General features: G+C 40.2%; 2 protein-coding genes across 19 annotated transcripts in view; one reads left to right on the forward strand and one right to left on the reverse strand.

Annotated features, from left to right (window-relative positions):
- The window catches only part of LOC134212363 (PIH1 domain-containing protein 1), a 47,155-nt gene extending 30,438 nt beyond the window's left edge, over positions 1 to 16,717 (reverse strand). The window contains exons 1-2 of the mRNA XM_062690141.1: positions 16,532 to 16,717; positions 16,367 to 16,466 (exon numbers count right to left, since the gene is read on the reverse strand). Of these exons, the coding sequence (XP_062546125.1) occupies positions 16,367 to 16,466; positions 16,532 to 16,603 (172 nt within the window). The 5' untranslated portion in view covers positions 16,604 to 16,717. The remainder of the gene's footprint in view (positions 1 to 16,366; positions 16,467 to 16,531) is intronic.
- LOC134212356 (multidrug resistance-associated protein 1) overlaps positions 1 to 22,746 on the forward strand; it is a 70,068-nt gene that overhangs the window by 278 nt on the left and 47,044 nt on the right. For 13 of the 18 annotated variants that reach the window (XM_062690115.1, XM_062690118.1, XM_062690116.1 and 10 more), the window contains 4 exons: positions 16,959 to 17,183; positions 18,048 to 18,341; positions 18,415 to 19,575; positions 19,637 to 19,774. In XM_062690115.1, the coding sequence (XP_062546099.1) occupies positions 17,139 to 17,183; positions 18,048 to 18,341; positions 18,415 to 19,575; positions 19,637 to 19,774 (1,638 nt within the window). In that variant the 5' untranslated portion in view covers positions 16,959 to 17,138. Of the gene's footprint in view, positions 1 to 16,810; positions 16,826 to 16,958; positions 17,184 to 18,047; positions 18,342 to 18,414; positions 19,576 to 19,636; positions 19,775 to 22,746 lie in introns of those variants that run through there. The other 5 variants (XM_062690121.1, XM_062690114.1, XM_062690130.1 and 2 more) reach the window with 1 other exon arrangement.

Genomic DNA, 22,746 nt, shown 5'->3' on the forward strand with positions numbered 1-22,746 from the left:
GTAATCGGTCAATTGCACCGCGCCGGCGAACATAAATATAGAAACCCGACAATGTTTCGGAGAGTTGATTGAAGTGATTCGCAGTGATTATTAGTTTTAATTAGTGTCGACCCTTCATGGGACCACTGTTGAAGGACAGGGGAATTTGTGGAGCAGGCAATAAACTGTGTTCTAATTCAGCATGTTAATTAACTTGTGACCATGGTGGCAGAAGATACTATTCAAATGCGAATACAGGTGTGAATCAACGGAACATGATATTCGAAACAGGTTGATGATTGTTTTTTTTTAGTTTGGGTCAGAAAAAGCAATGAAATGAAAATAAGTTTGGCACTGTGGTGTGATGACGTGATGCTGTTCATTCGACCGAAAACCGGATTGCTGTAATTTGGTACAAATCTCCAACGGGTGTATTCTATACATGGAATAATGGATTTGGAGACCAAGCAGTGAACATCGCACCGCCAACATAGAGTGTAATTTGGGACGTTTTTTATGAATGCATACATTTTATTTAATGAGCGAAAATAAGACCGCTAAATTAACAAACCTGAATGATCATGTCATGAAAGACATGACTCATGAAAAAACGATACAGCGAAATCCCTTATTTTGCATATCTGAAACTTGTAGTGTGGTTCTAATACCCAAATATTGACTCTAGTAGAGGAAAACGAGGAAAACAGAAGAGCATGAAGTGGTTGTTTGTTTTGCTAATGTGTGTTTGTCCATGAGCTGATTCGAATGGTTACGATACGGTTCTCTCCGTCAGATTTCTAAGGGAGTATCTCCCCGATGTAGATTATTGCAACCGTGTATTCAAGGGCACGCAGTGTATGGCGGAAGAAAAAAATAACCATACGCCTGAGAAGATTGATAATGCAACCCAACAAACGCTCCATGCGCTCGGTTATGATGAGATGTGACGATCGAGAATGTGTTTCTCTTAATTTGAATTCATTGAACTGCCACTAGCACACGCCGGCAATGTATGTTGACTCTGTGTGAATAATACAAATTCGCGATGACTTGCAACAATGGTCGGATCTGTACAAACTATGTGTGGAATGCGGGGTGGAAAGTCGAAATGCCAGTTCGGCGATATTGCCGCTCGTTGTGAAATCAACGATGATGAGTTTCTAATCAGAATAAGAAAAAGTGGATCAATCCGTCTAGCACGCAAACTTGAGCACACATACATATACGCAACCACGTAAACGTCACATGTAGGTAAAGATATCAAAAAGCGATTTTTGCCGAACTGATGATAGAAGGTTCGGAAACCCATAGTGTTCTATACCAATCGACTCGGCTCGACAAATTGTGGTGATGACTGTATGTATGTGTACAAACATGTGAGTTATACTTTTTGGTGTTAAGGGGAGGTTCCGGTTAATTCAACCCATATTTTGGATTTTCTTTTCTAAAAAAGCTGGTAAGAGTTAGAGATTTGATTGTTTTTGCAAAACGTCAATTAAGCCGTGCTCTATAATATCAATTTTGTTTCTAAGATGCAAAATCAAAATGGTGACCAATATGGCCGTCGTTTGGAAACTCCTCTCAAATTCAAATAAGGGCTACCACTTTTGATCAACAAAGTTGCACCGAAAGGCTATAGAATTACTCTAAAAATGAACTTTTGATAGAAGGCCCGGAGACCCATAGTGTTATATACCGATCGGCTCAGTTCGACGAACCGAGGTGATGTCTGTTTGTGTGTATGTATTTTTTTTCTTCCTAAGCAATGGAGGGGGAATCTGTTCAACAGACATCCTGGGTTCCCCAAGAAGTGCAGGGTTAGGGACCACCAGCAGCAAACGAGGGAGGCACCCCGACCCGCTAAACTGTTTCCATTGCCGTCAAGCCCATCGTCCCTTCGGTACAACCAGAAAGTAATGCTTCAAAGGGGGGCCAGTGCACAACGCACCCTCGAGGTTAGCTGCGTGTCCTTGCAGCATCGAACATCGTTACTCGCTTTTTTAGAAGAACACCATGGTATCGTGCCAGCGCATTGCCGGCTTTTCAGGTGGCCTTACCACGCCCTATGTCCTCGGAAGGTGGGAAGGGTCGACTTCGCGCCTGCTTCCCTCTGCACGACTGGTATCAAGAATGATGATGCCGCGTGCACCCCAAATTGACCTCTCTGCGATAGGGTCTATTCACCAACACACAGAGGGACTTGCCGCCTTGGGCTCGGAACCCGCCCGGTTGACCGACGCCGCGAAAGCGACGATACCATGTTGTTCTTCGCGAGGCAACTTGTTCGATAAAAGGATCGAGTTCGACCACAGGGCATGACCACCAGTATGACCCATGAAGCCGACTCCGAACCCTTGGACCACCTCTTATTTGCGCCTGAACTAGCCATCCTTGAGTCCACGCGCCAACTTCTGTGTAGCTCCGAGACGATTTGGACGATAGCCGATAAAACGGCGTTCCAGCCAACTTCATCTTTACACATCCTCCGAACTAGGTTGTCCGGGGTAGTGTCCAGACCACATGTGGCAAGCATTTGGTCACGCATTGCGCGAAAACGTGGGCACACGAACAACACGTGTTCCGCCGTTTCCTCTAAACCTGCGCACACCAAACACTCAGGCGAGGCCGAGCAAGCCAGCTGCGTTACCTGCACTGTGATTTTGCACCACGCCTCAACGCCGGGCACTTCGAGCCCCCCATGGGGCGCTTGCTGTTCACAGCTTTGCTGGAACAAATAAAACAATTGGAAGGGTTCGTGCAGCATTGTGCCTAATGTCCCTCCAATCCAATACTTAGATTCACCTCCGTCGTGAGTGCCCTCACCTTGACCGTCTCGCCTAGGACTTCCTCCGCCAACTTCTTGTAGGCGGCGCCCTTTTGCGAGACGCCCCGCTTCAGCTCGAGGATCATCTCGCCCATCCGGGTACGTCTTATTCGACATACGTTGGCGCCTCACCAAGCTTGACGTCACTTCTCATTGCCTTCTTGACGTCCGAGTACTTGGCCACGTCCGTCGTGATAACTAGGGCATCGCCTCTGGAGCGATTGGCGCCTACCCTAGACTTCTTGCTACCCTCATTCGCCTGGGCCTTCGTATCGGCCCTTGACTTGTTCGGTTTCCTCTTGTTCTTCCAGGATCCAGGAATCGTCATCCCCCTCTATTTTCCTGGTCTGGGGCGGCTGAGAGCTCTCAGCCTGCCGAAACCCCTTACCACGGACCACGGACCTTTCCAGGTCCTTCCTCCCCCGGTTTTAGAAGTACCTGGCCGGGGTTCAGCATCCCAGCCCCACTACCTTGTTCGGTAACCCTCCGCGTTTTGGAGCGGCCCCCAGGGAGCTCATCCCCTGGAGACTGTCTCCCCCGTTTTTGTGTTTGCTCCGTTGGAGCAGTCACCCCCGACGTGCCCGCGAATACTTGAACCTCAGTCTGGGTAGACTTTGGCACCACGGATTTCACGGGCTTAGACTTGGCCGTCCCGACCGCCCTCTCCAGCTTGGCGTCCAACATCGACTTTCGAAGTTTCAGCAGGCTCCTCTTGAGGTCCTTACTGATATTATGCTTCGATGACGCAAAGTCGATGATGGCGTCCAGCTGTTCCGTCGCCACCTCGAAGGCTGACAGCCCATCGCGTTTGCGGTTCATCGCCTCCACAAGCCATGGGCCGTCCATAACGTAGCCGAGATGAAGGTTAAGTGACCCACGCTGGCGCTGCGCACTGAGCTGCCGACTATTGCCTCTGGCCTCCTAGGCGACCTGAACAACCCACCTCTTGCGAAGGGGTTGTCGTCTACACTACTACCACTAATTGAAAAATTGACATGGTTTTCCATTTTGGTCCACGAGTTGCTCGGGAAAAGAGGTCCACCACGCCAGAACCCAGCCTGACGCGGTAAGGGACAATTACTGTGAAGGGTGCCCAGGTACCCCACAGGCTCCGTTAGAGGCCTAGCTCATTACTTCACCCCCCTGGCCATGCATCCCCTCGGCACGGGTCGCTTAACGCCTTGGGATTAGGGGTTAGGGATGATGGTGTCTTTGGTCGCACCCCCTCACTCAAGCTGATGTCAGAAGGACAACAGTGCCCAGGCTGCACTACCAGCTAAGTACAAAACCCTTAGCTGGCGGTCGATTGTCATTGGAAGACCCATGGAAGCGTGAGATTGGAACTTGTGAGGACCAGAGCTGTGTAGGTCGCTCCTACCCAGTGATTGTACAAATCGTGGATGGCTATTCAATGCTCAATTGAGAAATCTACTGTATATTGTCGCAAATTGGTATTTGGGATTAGTACCTTTTTCCGGGCCCTCCTTAGCCGTGCGGTAAGAAGCGCGGCTACAAAGCAAGACCAGATTCCCGGTGCCGGTCTAGACAATTTCCGGATTGGCAATTGTCTCGACTTCCCTGGGCATAAAAGTATCATCGTGTTAGCCTCATGATATACGAATGCAAAAATGGTAACCTGGCTTATAGTACGTTCAGATTATGACCTATATCACTTGATATAGCGAATCTTGACATGAGATGCCATATGCATTATTTCCAGTGAAAACTAGATGTACAAACACTGATGTCAAGATGCTCTATATCAAGTGATATAGCTCATAATCTGAACGTACTATTAGAAACCTCGGAGTTAATAACTGTGGAAGTGCTTAATGAACACTAAGCTGCGAGGCAGCTCTGTCCCAGTGTGGGGATGTAATGCCAATAAGAAAAATATATAGTAGCAGTTGTATACCTGGCCACGTCCTTACAATCACGAAAGGAAGGGAAGGAATGTTAGTTCAACATCTACTAGTGAAGATGCAGGGAACCCATACTACCTTCATAGATGTCTCGGGAAGGAAAATTTGTGTTAGTGGGTAAGGTGAATAATAGGGAGCTCTATTTGACAATATAGAGCGTTTGTCAATAACAGTATATGCTGAAAAATTATTAAAATATATTCATCAATTTACTTACGAACCGTCCAAAGCAGGGCAAAGTAACCCGAATCTTACAAATGTTTCTTTAGGTTTTTTTTTTACGGGAAATTGTCCATAAGAGATATTTACCTCGAAAATTCCACTACAATTTATTTTAAAAGGCGAATGGTCGGCGGAAAGCCATTTGGAAGAACAACGCGTTGAGCGGAAAAATATCTAGTCAAATTCCATTTAGCCGGATTGAATGTTTGGCTGCTAAGTTTAAAAGGTCAAAAATGATTTGGCGTACAATGAAAGCGACATACGGCCGAAAGGGACATGCGACCGAACTGACAATTCGGCAGTCAACTGACAAATGGTTCTTTGGCTGAAAGGGCTGTTTGGCCGAACGGGCCATACGGCCGAAAATGTCATGTGCTAAATAGGTTATCTGGACAAAGATGTCGACTTGTTTGGTTAAAATTCCCTTTCTCCCGAACGACTTTTTCGGACAGAGCGCTAGTTCGGACGAATGATATGTTGGACCGTTTGTCCCATATCCGCCAAATGTTATTTTCAGCCAAATTATTCTTTCTGTCAAACGACATTTTGGTCAGATGAGTTTCACGCTAATAGTTTGTTCGGCCCAATGACATATTCGACCAAACAACTGCCTCAACCTCACATTCCCGGAGAAGCAGAGAAGCAAACAACAGAACTCACATCAACCACGACCATTTTTGCCAAACAGTATGCCAATTACATATTCCTCATAACGACTTTTTTTGACAAATAACCTGTACGGCCGAGAAACATTTTGGGAAATTTAACGAAAAATTTTACAGAAAGACGTTGTCCGAAATTCGCAAGGATATTTTTTTTTTAATTTTCAAAAGAAATTCTCAGAATTTCAACGGAATATTCTTTTAAGTTTTCACGAACATTTACTTTGCTGTATTTGGTCAATTAGACAAAGAGAGTACCTATTTTAAAAATTGTTCTTTTGTTTGGTAGAGTCGAGTTGGTCAATTCGACAAAGAGAGTATTTAGCTTTTAAATCGTTTTTTTATTTTGTACAATCGAGTGCCGTCGGGCATAACAAAGCCAACAAATTGGTAAACATTTGTCAAAAAGGATAAATACAAAAAATAAAATAAATAGGTCAAATATCCCTGCAAGAAAATTAAATCATCAAAATTGTATCAATTCGTAAAACAAAAATGGTAAATGGAAGAATTAGTAAAATCAAATTGAATAAATTATAAATAAGGCACACTGGAAGAACTTTTTACGCAAATCGATCAATTCCTGAGACGAGCCAGCCAAAATGCTAAATAAAACATAAACATAATCTTGTAAATTAGCTATTTTATGTGAGCTAAAACCAGCTAGAAGTTCCTTTGTTTATTGGAATTATTTTATTCCTTTACAGTAGGGAAGACCGGGTAGATTCGATCCCTTTTTCTCATATCCAAACATTTGGATATGTATCATATCCAAAAATAATTAAATTCACGCGGTTCTTGCACTTCCTGAGAAACATATAATTATGTTTACCTATCATTTATTTGGAAGGCTCATTTGCCGTAAGGTAACATAAAATTTAATTTTACTGATATGCAACAGTATGGAAATGGTTATTGTTATTAATACACAATCGATGTTTTGGAGTGGAGAATTTTTGGATGACTCCTCTCCAAGAATTTGCTTTGATGACAGCAGAAAGGTGCTTTCTGAGTATTTGTTCTTTCAAAATATGTATTTTTTTCTACTTTATGTGCTTATTTATGAACCAAATTTTCCTGAAATTCAACAGGGCAAGCAATCTTAAAATTTAGGGAGACTTTATCTCCTTTTTATTATATCTCTAATTGAATATTTGTTTGAACCAACCCTTTATCAAATTTGCTAAATCTACAAAAAATAGCATTTTTTTATTTTTGTTGCCAAACTTTTGCATGGCTAACTAATGAGGCATTAAGTGTCCCCATATTGAGTTATCTTAAAATCTAAATAAAATTGTGAAGGAATGTTGACATTTTTATCAGTACAGATCATTTTGCATATGGACGGCTTTATGCTGTGAAGTAATTGATAGCATTTGGTCATTGTTATGAAAAGTTATTCAATATATTTGCGTGGCCACTAAAAATATCTCTAGGATCCAAGAACACAAACCGTCATATAAAATTAGTACGGTTGTCAATTCGAAAATAAGTCACTACACAATTATCATTTGTCTAAAGGATCTTTACTAAAAAAAATACGCTACAAGTTCTCCGTAAATCAGGGGGATCAAGTCTGCTCATTTTCCTTACACGTTATATATGAATTAATGGACATTTTTACATCTTTTTAATAATATTTAAAAATGAGAAAATTTTGTAATAATCTTTGGAAAACATATTTGAGAGTCATGTCGAAATGAATTTCTATCGAAATCAAAATTTTAAGGTATCATTGTTGTGTAAAAAGTGTGCAAATATTGGGCAGAAATAGTGAGTTATGTTCTGGACAACTACAATAAAGCACGTTCAATTTCCAAATGAACGTTTGTATCCGAAACACTAATTGAACTCAGTAATTTACTTCCAGATGGTTGAACTTGAATGTCCGAAATGGTCCAAAGAAACCACACAATTTGTGGTTGCATTGTTAACGATAAAGCCAGGTACATGGTTTTTCATGGTGCAGATAACGGATGGCAATTCGCCATTTAAGCAATCTAGTATTCAATTGTCTTCATTTCATCATGATTTGTTATCAATGTGCACTAAAAAGGAATTATGCTATACACGTTCCAATCATCCGTTTTGTTCAATGGACATCGTGCTGGGAGCAAGACGTTGGCTTACGTGCCTAACATTCAGCGATAATGAGCCTTGAAAATGGGATATCGGGTCAAGTGGACACTGATGATTGTTTAACATTGCTCTGAATAGGCATCACTTTGAAAGGTGATTGATTGATTTTTTATTAACAAAATCCTGACTGTGAGTCACTATCAGTCTCCTGCAGTGTTGGTAAAATAATTCTCATAAGTCAATCATCAATTCTGACAAAAATTCAATCATATTGTTTAGGTGGGACAAACATAGATTTTGACTTATAATTGCTATGTGAATTCGCATAGCATAAATGTAAAAACATACATTACCCTTTTTTGACTAATTACCTTAATGTGAATTCTTCTTTAGCGAGTCCATATAACACACACATTTGTAAAATTTATTTGTAAATATCTTTAGATTTTTGCCAATAAAAATGTGAGGATTTTTATTAATGAAGCCATCATGCCCAGCTTGATATTTTTGAATTGCATCGTTCCACTCATATAAATGAAACTCGCTCTAAAAGCATTTTAAATCGGAACGCAATTAAATGTTTACACATCTGAGACTATCCAATGTTCTATGCGAAGAACTTCATTTACTATGTTAGCAATGAAGAACACAAAAAAATCTTCCAATGATTCAAATCTGCAATTTATGTTTCCACCACACACTTACACACTCATATAGACATGGGAGTGGAGTGGATTAGTACAACCATAAAAAATTCCATTTTGTAAGATAAATCTGATACAATTTATAGAATAAGTACCATGACATAAAAGGACAAAACGTGAAGCCTCTAAATATTGTTTGCAGATGGCAAAGGCCTGTCAACTGTTTCGCGTATCGTAATAGATAAATGCAACCATCATATCAGTGAACGTGGCCTTTCATAGCCTAGAGGTAAGATGACCGGCTACAAAGTAAGACCCATGCTGAAGCTAAATGAGTTCGATTTCTAGTCCGGTGAAGGTTCAGGTTCATGTAATTTTTTTCTACTTCTTTATGCATAGAGTACTAATGTGTTAATAACTGTAAAAGTGACGATTAAACACCAGTTTATTCCCACTAGTTTCATGTCCCAATTGGGGATATAATGCCAACAAAAAAGAAAACGATATCAGCGAACTACTGTTACTTGAAGACGATATAAAACGTAGCTTCTTGAAAAATCTCAATATAAACAAAGATAAGGCTTCGAATCACAGTTGCCTTGGGCAGCTTCAAATAGACTTAAACTGCACGCACACAAATTGCCAGTCATAGCACTTCACTTAAACAGCTGGTGGTATCATTTCATCAGGGCAATAGGATAGGAATTTCGATGTAAGGTCAATTAATTACGTTGGTAACAGGCAGTTATCATCACTGCTCGTGTAGATAAGAACTGTTTCGGTTCGAAAACGTTATACTATTTTAATGATAACCGATTGGCGCTGATAATTGATTGAAATCGTTATAAGATATCGTAAAAGTGGGAAAAGTTAATTTATTACCTCCACAAACGTTTTGAAATGTATTCTGAAGTAGTCGATCAATGCATGTGAACTGACCTCTGACTTCTGAGATAAAAGTCGGCTGTTCGACGACCTGCAGACAAGATGCATAGAGCTAGTCTTTCCTTTTTGGCATTTATATTGCACGGGGTAGTTACAAACAATTTTTCTTACGCCCATATACGCATCAGTTTCACCAAATTTTCTCCACGAATGTATTCAGAAATTTCTTTACGATTTTTTCAAGGAGTTCCTTAATAGATTCATTTAAAAGGAGAAATTTCCCAGAGTTATCGATAGAGAATTTGTTCAGAATATGTGGCTTGAGGCAAGCGATTCCCCAGGATCCTCTGAACTCTTGGAAGAGTAATTTATGTTAAGAAAATTATTTTGAGCTTTTTAGTGGAATGTTTTCACCTGTCATAAGACGAGTTTGAACAGTCCCATTGAATTCCACCACTTAATTGTATCCTGACAGATACGTATTTCGACCTCAACAGTAAGGCCGTCTTCAGTGTCTTGTACTTGACTCGACTTGTCGACAAGTCGAGTCAAGTACAAGACACTGAAGACGGCCTTACTGTTGAGGTCGAAATACGTATCTGTCAGGATACAATTAAGTGGTGGAATTCAATGGGACTGTTCAAACTCGTCTTATGACAGGAGAGTAATTTAACCAAAATTCTCCACAATTTTGATGTTATTATATATTAGACCTCTTCATGTTTTCAAAAAGTATCAAAAATTCAACCGGTCAGCCCAGAATCACAATTCTTATGCTAAAATAAGCCTCCTGTCAAATTTTCAGCTAATTCGGATGAAATTTCGAGGTGGCTCAAGTCAAATTAGTGTTTTTGGGCTATTTTCAATTTTGTAAAAAATCTAACAAGAGATATAAACGCCAAAAACCATCGCAACAACCACTATACGGAAGCTTTTGGTGTGCTCTACAAGTCTTGTGAACATTGCGATCCTTTTACGTTTTGACCAAGTTAAATTGATTTTTGAGCTTATAAGTGCATAAAACACTGTTTCCCCAAACAGTCGTTGTTCTACAAAATTCTTGAATTTATTACAAATCATTGGTAAATTATTATATTATTATTCCATTTTTTCCCTGGACATTTTAGAAATATAATTGCCACTGTACCGTTAAATTCTTAAAAATCAGAAGCTAAAACGCGTTACGTGGGCATGGGCCAACGAGGGTTCGAGTCCCTTCAAGATACGTGGATTCTTTTTCGCAAAAACATGTGCTGCGCATATGCACAGCCAAGATATTTAACAAATAAAAAATATATACGGCCGAGTTGCCGAATAATATGCAATTAATTGGAATCCACAACTTTTGAAGAACAAGTTCCCGTTCATTGAGATTTTTTTCAAATACCTGGGGGAGGATTTCCTTACAATAGAAAATGAATACCTGACAGGAAGAGGCTAAGGTTCTCTGGAAGTTTTGGAAGAAGAATTTTTCTTAATACCTAAAAAGGGTACATCCTCAGAACTCCTGACGGAGAAATTCTGAAGAATTCTTAGAGAAGAAAAAACCCAAAATTCTAAGTAATATTTTGTAAAATAAACTTCCAACACAACCGTGCAAATGTTTTAAGGTGACCAAGCAAATGCTCACGTTAACTGCACGTAAATTAGCAAAAGCACAATCCGTAACATCGCTCTTGCAATCTAAACATACCTTGGTGAAACATTTTTTTTGAATAGGAGTCGAAGGCGGCGTAAAATTTGCAAGTTTTCTTAAAATTATGAATTTCTCAGAATTTGATTGTTTAGTAAACGGAAATAAAGTAATATCCCGGTTTTATCACCCCCCTGGTGAATTTTGGGGTGATAAAATAGAGAATGTAAAAAAATCGGTTTTTTTTTTATTTTAATTTTTTAAATTTAATTTCACAAATATGAATCCTGTCTTTATGTCTTGGAAAGGCAAAATGCGTGAACGGTACCCGTTACTTCTTATCGAAAAAGCTTATAGAATGTTTCACAGGTACTCAGAAGTCACTCAAAATAAACCACTGCACTGACGATGAACATTATTTCATGATTGTTGTTTGCGGTATTATTTACGAAAATAAAAAAAAACGGCTAAATTTTTCAAAACGGCAAAATCGGGGGTAGACAAACTCGGAGAGTGACAAAATCTGGTCACAATGACCATTTTGTTGCCAGAAAAACTGGTACATGTACAGTTCTACCCACTAGAATCAGCTCATTTAAAAGAAAATTCGGCAACACGCATGTTTTCACAACAGATTTTAACCCTATTTGAAACTCCAAAATGGGTTTCTGCCGTTTAGAATGATTTAAGAAATGTACATGTACCTACCACTTTTACTGGCAACGATTTTCGGTTTCTGTTTCATTTTGTTCCCATTAATAGTGGTACATGTGCATTTTGTCACAAAAAACTTGTCATGAAACTTCGCTTATTTCTCACTACTATCTTTAGGACCCTCAGTCATAACATGTTGGTACAGTCGCAAAAAATTGCAAATTTGAATTTATTATTCGATGTTTTGGGAAAATGCGTCTCCTGGAAAATTTACTTAATGTGACATGTACCACTTTCGCTGGCACCGATTCAAACGACAAAAAATAGATCATATAATGACACTAACATTCAAAGAATGTCAGTTGGCATATACAGCAAAGGAATGATTTGCTAGTCTCATATAATTTCTGAAAGCAAAGTAATTCTGAATAGTTTTCTAATCAGAATTTATTTTTTTCTGCAGATTCAGAATACGTAAGATCATCGATATCCTTAAACAGAATTTGAGGAAAAAAGAAAATCAATTGAGAAAGATTTTCCCATAATTTCTGATGGAATAATTCTATAGAATTATTGCAGAAGAAACTGCTGGTGGAGAATCCCAGAAATGCAGATGTCTTGGAGAATGAACATTAGGGTGGCTCAAATTAGTATGGGAAAAACTTTGTTCAATTTTTTTGATGTGCCGCCATCTTATTCTGTTCTATTTGATGCCCTGATGCTCTGGACAAAATTTCAGCCAAATCGGTCAACGTTTGGGCAGTGCTAAACTCCTTGGAAGTTTATACGGAAAAATATATGCAGAAACATCCAAAAACAGTAAATTGCAGCTGGACTACACAACTTACGATGAAGAACTATGATACTCATTCAGATCTTGGAGAATTTAATACAGAATGTTATGCAGAAAACCGCGAGAAGATTCGAGTTTGCCCGGCTAAGTTATTAGCCCATCAAATGCCCATCAGAGGCCCATCAAAAAATTTGAAAAAGTGTTTTTGAGCCACCCTAAGGAACATCCTACAATTCCTGGAGGAAGAGTTCCCCAAAGTGGTATTAGGAAAATATCCTAGTTTGGAACCAGTTATCTAGGAAGGTGTTTGCTAATATTTCCAGCGCTTGTTTATGTTAAATTACCTCAAGATACCACAGACAAAATGATACTGCGTGTGCACGCCACGGATTGGGAGAGGCAGAGTCATGGCTTCCTGCTCGCCGATTGACGCGCTGAGGTGTGCATCTAAAGCTTGATCCACTTAGTATTTGGCCGCACGAAATCAGACATTTCTTTGCCGAAAAAGGACATAAAAAGGTGGTTCAGGTTTTATTATACAGGGAATTTAATAATATTTGAAGGAAAAAATATCGAAAAATTATTCATTGGCATTTCGGATGAATTCTCTCGTTATTTTTTGCACAGTAGAACGGTCAACTTAATCTGCCATTTTTTCACAACACTTCTCCATATAAGATGGTTTTCCGATTGTTTTGCACCATTTCTCAAGTTTCCCTATGATGATTGCCTAATATTTTCCGTTGGGACGAAAATTTAGGCATTTTGGTGGGTTGATAGTTTTTTCAATAACGCCATTATCATTCGGTTCATACCATTCCATTACATCCCGTCTGTAATGGCAGCTTGTTAAGTCAGGCCAAAGCAGCACCGGACAGTCGTGTGATTGAATGGATGGCAAAAATCGCTTCTGAAGACACTCCTCCTTGTATATTTGCCCATTTATGGTCGCTCCAGTGATGAAAACTTTAGTTCTCTTTCCACAACTGCAGATACTTTGACATACCATCAATTTGTGAGCAATCTTGCCTGCATAGACATATTTGAATTTTCCTGGGCCATTACCCTTCCGTTTGGCAAGGTAAAACTTGTATCCCTGGAATTGAAAGTCAATTTTAAAATTAATTTCATCGCCCATCAAAATACATCAATTGTGTTTTGTCAGAACTTACTCGACCAGCATTCTTGCGCGATGTTTGCCAACCAGGAGCTGTTTCAGGGTCCTGTTGGGACGCTTACTGACATCATACGACTTGAAACCTTCGCGCCAACAGATTATTTGAGCTGTGCTGTAGGCGCAGTGAATCTTTTCGCTAAATCACGCAAGGAAATCCCAAAATGGTTCCGAACTGCTCTGCAGACTTTCACTTGTAGTTTCTGGTCGTATGTTCCACTTCTACGATTGTTTTGTTCTACGCGATCCAGCAATAGTGTTTCCCGATAACGTTTGACAGTTTTTCAGCCAATTACGGTAATTTTAGATACTTTGAAATCATTCCTCCTGACCATGTTGGATTTCCAACGTGAATGTGCAAAATTTGTTCTCATCTCTCGCGTTCCATTTTCGATAACTTTTGAACGTGAGCATCAATACTGATGAAACTTTCACCATAAATTAAACAAACCTTCTACAACGATGTGATGTATTTTACTTCTCGGTACGACCACCAGAGACGCCGTAGTAATTGGAAAGAAACAACCAAATACTAAGTGGATCGAGCTTTATAAACACACGCTGAAGGCATTTTATTCAAATCTCACATTCCCCTTCTTCTCTCCTTAAAAAACGCAAAAACAAATCTTTTAGCATAGGATGCAATGCTTGTTTATCTCATGAGTTATTAAAATGAGATGAAGGTGAACATCTATTGCATTTAAGAAACCGGTTAACTGCATTGAAAACTGCACACCAAAATAAACTGGTCTCAACATCATGGTTTTAAAACCAGAACAATGACATAGAATATGGATTCCCAAACTTTGGGTAGCAAAAGATTAAACGTGATTCATACTTTCGTTCGAATTCGACAATTCTCGCGCGAGACGACCGTGTAATTCAAATGGGAGGTATCGACAATTTTCACTTCATTCGAAACGCCTCACCTCACGAGAAACGTAGAATAAGCATGATTGATGCTGACCTTCCGAACAAATGCCTTGCAAATTACGTTTATCTTAAATTTCGTAAAATCTGAGATATTATACCTCAATGAGAGACGCGTAAACTAGTACCGTTACCCAATAACTCCAAACTAAGCTTATCTTTTTATATCAAAATATAAGTTTGTTTTTTAGGCAATATAACTTACGAACGGATGAACCGCAAAATTTTCCGATTTCGCTCGAGTTTTATTTATTTGTCAGACTAAATTTTGATTGCAGCATCGCACTCTACATCGATTTCAATTTGAGCTTGATGGCTTGCTTCAGAACTCCTGAAACCTTTGCATTTCAACAATTTCCAACTATCCCCGTAACAGCAGAGCCCAGGACGAATCGAATAATTTCGAACTTCCGAAAAGCTCTGTGAAATCCGGCAACCTTATTAATTTTGCAAACTCTAAAATATCTGATCCTATAGGATCCCGCTATGGGTACTAAGTCAGTGCATTCCAAGATAAATTTCTAGATAATACTTTCCGACCAGTTTTGTAGCATAGAATATTTCTCCATTTCTCTTAGATTTCATTATATCATAGCTCAACTGGTAGTCTCATGTATACTACCGCCGCTAAGTGGCTACATGAAGTCTAAATTTGTTTTAATCAAAATCAATGCTCGCAGGACTTTGTGATTTTCTAGATCGTAAACCATTTTTCCTTGGTCTTCCATACGCACGTTGTAGTTTCACAAACTACTAAACATTTTTCAGAAACCTTTCAGACACGCCTCATGATTTTCGCCATGTGCTTTTCAAACTAAAATATATCATTTTTCACAATTTAAGCACATGAATTAAACTCATCTCATGAAATCAGCAACAGGATCCAAAAAATAGACTGGCAGGATCGCCAAAATGTGTGGCCCTAAAAGGCTGGAACGAAAATATGTGACACCGACTCTTCGTTGATGCGTGTGCACGCCACGGAGATCTGTCTGGAAGAGGCAGAGTCATGGCTTGCTGTTCGCCGATTGACACGCTGAGGTGTGCAAGGCATTTTACTCAAATCCCACAGATGCTTTCCTTCCCGAGAACCTTATTTCTTCATATTCTGAATTCACGACTTTTTCCTCGACTTTTTTCGCCTTTTGTAAGAAGGCATTCACAGATTTCATTAGCCTCGCTATTAGTAATACCAAAATTGTAACAAATACATAACCACAGTGGCATCTGAATGGGACACATTTTGTCTTGTCATACATCTAGCCTGTTTTCTCTTACAAACTTCACGTAGGTTGAGAGCCAAGGTTTGCACAATAAATAAGACCAAGAATGATACGGTGAAGGCAAATAATTATCAAGATGTCTATAATAATAAAATTGAAAATTTAATCGGCGCTCACAAAATTGATCGGTGGCGCAATCCGAAAGTTGCAGTTGTGAATAAAATAATGTTATGCACGGACAAGATTATCTGTTGTTCTTTGAAGCAGACTCACGCTTCGGAAAATATGTACACGGACTGTCCTGTTTTTTTTACTCACAAATAAACTTGATTTATAAGATTTTAGCAAGTAATATCAAAAGCTGCGTCCCATGTTCAGTATATGAGGTACCAAATTAGGCAAAAATAATTACAGAGGTGTGGGGCTACCCACAAAAATATTTAGGTAGCAATTACTTTTTATCAATGGAGACCACATAAAAATCATGCAGTGATACAAATGGACGAGTCGAATCATGCGTCGCTCGGACCAGCTCAAGAGGATCTTCCTAGTTGGGAAGCTCTCAATTAGTGGAATAATTCAAATTTTTTAAACATTATATCAAATTTAGGCTTTATGCTAATTGCCATAAGCAATACACTTGCAGGAAGCATATTCTTGCACTAAGCAGTGAAGAGGAAGCCGCTGCTATTATAATGGATGTTAATCTCCGCAGTTCCAGACAAACACGTTCACAACTAACCTGGCAGTGGCTTCACGACTCTTGACCGTCCGCTACTAATATCCTGAGCTTGTTCCACAATCGGCCCAAACATGTTGTTGAACTGTTCCTCCGATTCATCCTGAGGAAAATAAACACAAACTTTTGAGCGTGGAACATCGTGAAACGGTGCATTATTCTTCTTACCCGAACAAACCGAAGGTTTCTTTCTATCAACGATGAATCCGCATCTAAAAAGGTGGACCGCGAGCGCGACATTTTATCAAATTTTCAGGAATTTCACCACGAAAAAGGAAATTTCGTTATCCAACAGCACCATATAAACAAAAAGCACGCAACGTTGTTTGAAGCACGGTAACTACTGTCAAACTTCGGTTGTTCAGTGCTGGTTCAATGGTGATGGTTGCGTGAACGGCGTGAGCGCATGAGAGAAGAGAGTCGTTGCGCTCGCGATGCTAACGACGCTACTTTTACGATGTGGTATGCGTGCAATTAATGAAGTATATTTACGCGCTATATTTATATGAAATTCTTTCACAATGGCGTTGGATCAATAACATGATGTTGATCGTTCAATTAAAAGAAATATAATTGACCCATTCATTCATTTCAGGACCAAACAACCAGCGTAATTGTGGTGACGTCACTGTTGTATTGTAAACAAACCGAATCCTCAGCCGAATGAACGTTGAGATTGGTGTTGTCGCACACTTGTTGCTCCCAGCCCGAAAAAACCCGAGTGGCACTCACTCGTCGCTCTGCCGAAAGTGACACAACGCAATCGAAAGCAGAAATGGATGCCCATCCGATGGACGATTTTTGCGGTTCCAGATTTTGGGTAAGTTCCGTTGAAAAGTGGCGTCGATACACGTGAAATTAGTGCAGGTGGTCAATTTACGCGGTTGTGAATTCATATTTGTTGAAATAAGCTTCGAATTTGCGGGTTAAGTGCATAAATTTGAACGCCAAAAAGTCATTGAACTTTGAGGTTAAGTCGCTTACGACAGAGTCTGACAGCTTGCTTCGCGGTGGACTCCGAACATCATTCGTGTTTGCGTCAAAACATAACGGGATCGTTCGTGAGTGACCGTTCATTGCATTGTTTGGGCTTCGGCTGATCCAATCAGAAAGCGCAATCAGCTGTTCGCCGGTATTTAAACCGGCTATGTGCTGCTTGTTTTGATTTTATTTTACAGTCGATGGTATGGTGTTCGGTGTCTCAAACATTAAGTTCAAACAAAATTGTTTTCGAAATATTAAAGCGATACTGAGGGAATTCAGTAAAAAAAATGCATGTTGTATCGGCTTCAGATGTAGACGCTTGAGAATAATAATACGATAGGATCCCTTTTCACGCGATTCGATTTTTGATTAAGTAATTTTTACGCGGATTTTTAAATTTACGCGGTACGTATCCCTCACGTAAAAACCGAATCCAGCTTTCCGTTGACATAAAATCACAGCTGGAATTTAAGTAAATATAATTTTCAATATTTCGTAAGCAATCAATTATCTGGAGACCCATTTAAAACTTTTTTTTTTAATCTGTTCATATTTGAATCAGTCAGTAGTCCATGTCCAGTTCCAAGATACATGTAACAGATTTTTGCCATATAGTGTCATCTCTCCGAAAAAAAATTATGAAAATCTACTCTTAACTTTGACGCAGACTTCGAATTTATTTATTTATTTATTTTTCTAGGACCTGAACCTAACTTGGCATACGGAAGATCCTGACTTGACGCCATGTTTCCAGCAGACGGTGCTTGTGTGGACGCCTTGTGCATTCCTCTGGTTCTTTTCCCTTATTGAGCTTTACTATTTCCGAAACAGCCGGAATCGCAATGTGCCCTGGAGTACATTGAATATCACTAAACTTGCTGTCGTTAGTACATTGATTGCGCTAACCGTTGTTGATCTTATCAAGGCGATCTCAACGGACGGACCGGTGGCGCCGGTCTACTTTTACACTCCAGTGATAAAAATCGCTACTTTTGTAAGTATCAATCCGTCTTCTGCATGAATTCGTTTACATAAAATATGAGACATATAACTTATTTATTTTGCAGGCTTATGCAGCAGGTCTCATATACTTGAACAAGTTGTATGGAATGCGAACATCCGGACTGATGTTCCTCTTTTGGGGTCTACTTGTCATCTGCAGTATTCCACGTTGCCGAACAGAAGCTCGTGCCCACCAGGCTCGACAGGAAGTAGATTCCTGGGCAGAATATCATTTTATTAGTTTCGTCATTTTCTTCGTTGGTTCGTGCCTGATGTTCCTTCTGAACTTCATCATCGACAAACCACCGCAACAGGCGAAGTACGAAATAACGGACAAGGATTGCCCGGAGCTATCGGCCACTTTTCCGTCGCGGCTGGTCTTCGGATGGTTCGATAAGCTGGCATGGACCGGGTTCAAGAAACCTCTGGTGAACGAAGATCTGTGGAACATGAAACCGGAGGATGCTTCCAAGGAGGTGTCGCCATTGTTCATGAAATATTGGAACGAAACTCTGGCGAAAACTTACAACGTTCGAGACGTTAACGATGTTACCAGCACCGCAACCTTCAAGAAGCAAACTGCCCGTGTAGATTTTAAAACGATCAAAACCAAGAAAATTGCGTCAATTCTACCAGCTCTCATAAAAGCGTTTGGGCCAACGTTTGCATTCGGATCGTTCTTGAAACTAGGGCAAGATGTTCTAACTTTTGCATCACCGCAAATTTTGAGGCTTATTATAAATTTCGTCGGAAGTGATGAACCCCTGTGGAAAGGCATCTTCTATGCACTTTTATTGTTTGTCGTAGCCGGAACGCAAACCCTATTCTTGGCCCAATATTTTAACCGGATGTTCTTCGTTGGATTGCGTATTCGTACAGCTCTGATCAGCGCCATCTACAGAAAGGCCTTAATCATCTCTAACAGCGCCCGTAAGGGTTCGACTGTGGGGGAAATAGTCAATCTGATGGCCGTAGATGCCCAGAGATTTATGGATTTGACCACGTATATCAACATGCTGTGGAGTGCTCCGCTGCAGATTGCTTTGGCGCTGTTTTTCCTGTGGGAAATTTTGGGACCTTCGGTGCTAGCTGGTCTAGCGGTGATGATTATCCTGATTCCCGTGAATGGCGTCATCGCCAATAAAATCAAAACGCTACAAATCAAGCAAATGAAGAACAAAGATGAGCGAGTCAAACTGATGAACGAAGTGCTTAGCGGAATCAAGGTGAGTGTGTCAATTGGAATTCTATTCAGTTGAATTTCACGACGATTCTTGTTCTCTTTAGGTCCTGAAACTTTACGCCTGGGAACCAAGTTTTGAACAGCAAATTCTGCGGATTCGCGACAAAGAAGTTAAGGTGCTTAAGTCGGCTGCCTATCTGAATGCTGGAACATCATTTATTTGGTCGTGTGCCCCTTTCCTGGTAATGTATCTTTTTCCTTTTACTGTTATCTAGATTTGGTGTAAAAATCTCTTCCTCTGAACATATATTTTTGTTTTATTATTTTAAAATCGGCAAATTTTTTAATGCAGTATATGGTTATTGGGTTACACGGTCATAGCAGTATATCAATATCTTTTCTTTTCGTGTACAACAGCAACAGCAGCAATGAAAAAATTAGAAGGTTGATTCCGACCGCCAACTGAACGTAGGATTACCTAAAGTGTAAAAATATGTAATTTTGAAATTCTGAATATGTTTTCTGACGCTGATCTCAGGCTGCTGTGACCCCTATCGAATTCATCGTTGCGATTGAGCTGCAGTCATCAGGCGTACCATGCGGCTTTTCTGTATGAAAGTGGCAGCCATCAGTTGGCTCAACAAGGGAAGGGCCTCCGAGTGCGTACGATAGCGACCAAGGTTTTTGGATCGTTTTTTCATGATTTTATTGGTTCTTGCCACAACAGTATTACATTCTCGACCACTCTCAGCCTATCTCGCATGAAAATATGGCTGATTTTAAATCCAACATAATTGTTCGGCGTGATTAATGGATACATCCGTCTCCAGTCGTGTCTACCTACGGTGGCCACTCAAAATCAATTTGACGTACTTTCTAATGCCGATCCGGAAGGAAATGTAAACAACGAATCATAAGTAGCAGCAAATTCGGACCCGTGAGCTTCTAAACCCAGGCACTGTTCCGCAAAGAGGCTATCAAATGAAAGTTGTGAAATCCGGGATACAACTCACTGCAGCAGATGAATCAATTTTCGATGCTATCAAAGTGCTACGTGATACACTACGGAGTTCTTCACATTCACTCCGTCGCATAAACAGCAAAAGCGTTACATCCTATCGGGCCTGCCTCTATTTGACATAGGTGAGTTGAATGAAGAAATGAATTCCAAAGGAATCAACCCTTAGTATCTACTTCGAGAAAGGTACCGTAAAGCTATCGGAATTGCAGGCAATCAAGGCACTGTTCATCACGGTGGTAAAATGGAGATATTTTATCAGGAAACCTGATGACGCAGTATAATGCCATCGTTGTCAACAATTTGGGCATGGAATGCCCTATTGCAACGTCTCTCCCCTTTGTGTTAAGTGTGGCGAGAAACATTTTACCGAAAAATGTAAGCTCCCGGCTAAGGCCAATTTGAACAAGCCGTAGCCACACGTAGCGAGATCCGCTGCGCCAACTGCAGTGGTAACAATACTGCTAATTACCGTGGCTGTCCCAGTCTCTCGAATTACATCAAGCAGCAAGAAGAGAAACGACGACGTCTTTCCAAAAAATGCATCGTCAGCTGCGATGCCAAGACAACTCGTGAATACTTCTAATGTTCAAGGCCAAAAAAATATCTCTTGCGTGAACTACCGACTCTCCTTCTCCCAAGTTGTACGGGTTCCCACACAACAGATACGCAAGACCCGAATCTCTTCACCGTAACCGAAATCTTTTGCCTCGCTAGGGACCTGTTTCGGCGATTGCAAGGCTGCCGCAATAAAGAGCAACAATTTTAGCTCTCTCTGAGCTCATTATGAAGTATGTTTATAATGGCTTATCGACTGCCTTTACGTATATCCAACTGGAATGGTAGAACCATTCTCGCTTAACTTTTCAAAAGGACCTAAGTAACATTTTTTTCATGAATTAATTTGAATACTGCTATTCAGGGATTGAATCCTAAAGAGAATGAACAAGTCTCTCACTTATCATCTCTGTATATTAGAGTGGGGCGCAGTTGTATGGAAAAACGCAAAATTCGTCCGATCAAGGGAGATAAAGGTTTTTCTGAACCATTTTGGGACCCCAATCAACTGTGCAAAATATGGGCTCGATTGGTTGCGATCTCGCATGCCGCATCGCGTTTTAAATTTACATGGAGATTAGTATGTGAAAACGTACTTTTCAACATTTTTGTTCTTAGCGGCTTCAATTTATCATCAATCACGTGACTCAATACGTTAGCATATAGCCTGGAAGATACCGAAAGACTTTGCCGAAGAAGGTACGCAGCTGGAAGGTCTACAAAAAATGTTATTACGTTTCGAAAATTGATTGTTGTAACCATATGCGAGAAATCAATGTTTCTGCCAGCACTACCGAACAACCTATGGTTATCAAAAGGCAAAACCCATCTTCCTTCTTGTCGGATTTTTTTTCATTGTGAAATAATTCCGGATAGCTCACATTAGCTCTAAAGCACTATAAGATCAACTAATCCTTTGGGTTATACTTTAACGCAATGTTCCACTTGGTTTACGATGAACTGAAACCTCTAGTAGTAAAAATGCAAAAATATACGTTCCCCCATACTAATTTCCATACAAACTTCAAACGCGATGCGGAAAGCGAGGAAGCAACCAATCGGTCTTAAATTCTGCACAGTTGTTCAGGACCGAGAATGGCTTCGAAAAACCATTGATTTGAAAAAATGACCATGACGCCCCACTCTACTGTATATATGTACGATATGTAGCATACCGCGAGAGACTTTTTTCGCAAGCTGTCATGATAGAGAACTGATTCGGGAGGCTACCCCAAGATAAATTTCTTTTAGAAAGCTCCAAATGCGGGGAGCACTGGCTCTGACGATGCATTTCAACTTGTTCTACACAGCTGTGCAGTAACCAACACGAAATGAGCGAAAACAAAACGAGAATCACCATTTTTCTGTGGGGGCTTCCTATCTGATTCTGTTTTTTCGCACTTGTATACAAGTTTGATAAATTTGTTATAATTCAGAACAGTTTTTGCCTCTCTTTTATCGTTGTGTCGTTATCTATTGAGAGCGATTTCTGCAAACCCTGTTGCTATCAAGAGCTTTCATGTTGTTCTGTTGATTGCATTCAAATTAATTCATGAAAAAAATGTTACTTAGGTCCTTTTGAAAAGTTAAGCGAGCATTCATAATAAGCAAATGGAATTGTTCGACTTGTTTCTCCGA

The sequence above is a fragment of the Armigeres subalbatus genome, chromosome 2 (genome assembly GCF_024139115.2).
Source record: "Armigeres subalbatus isolate Guangzhou_Male chromosome 2, GZ_Asu_2, whole genome shotgun sequence".
NCBI lineage: Eukaryota > Metazoa > Arthropoda > Insecta > Diptera > Culicidae > Armigeres > Armigeres subalbatus.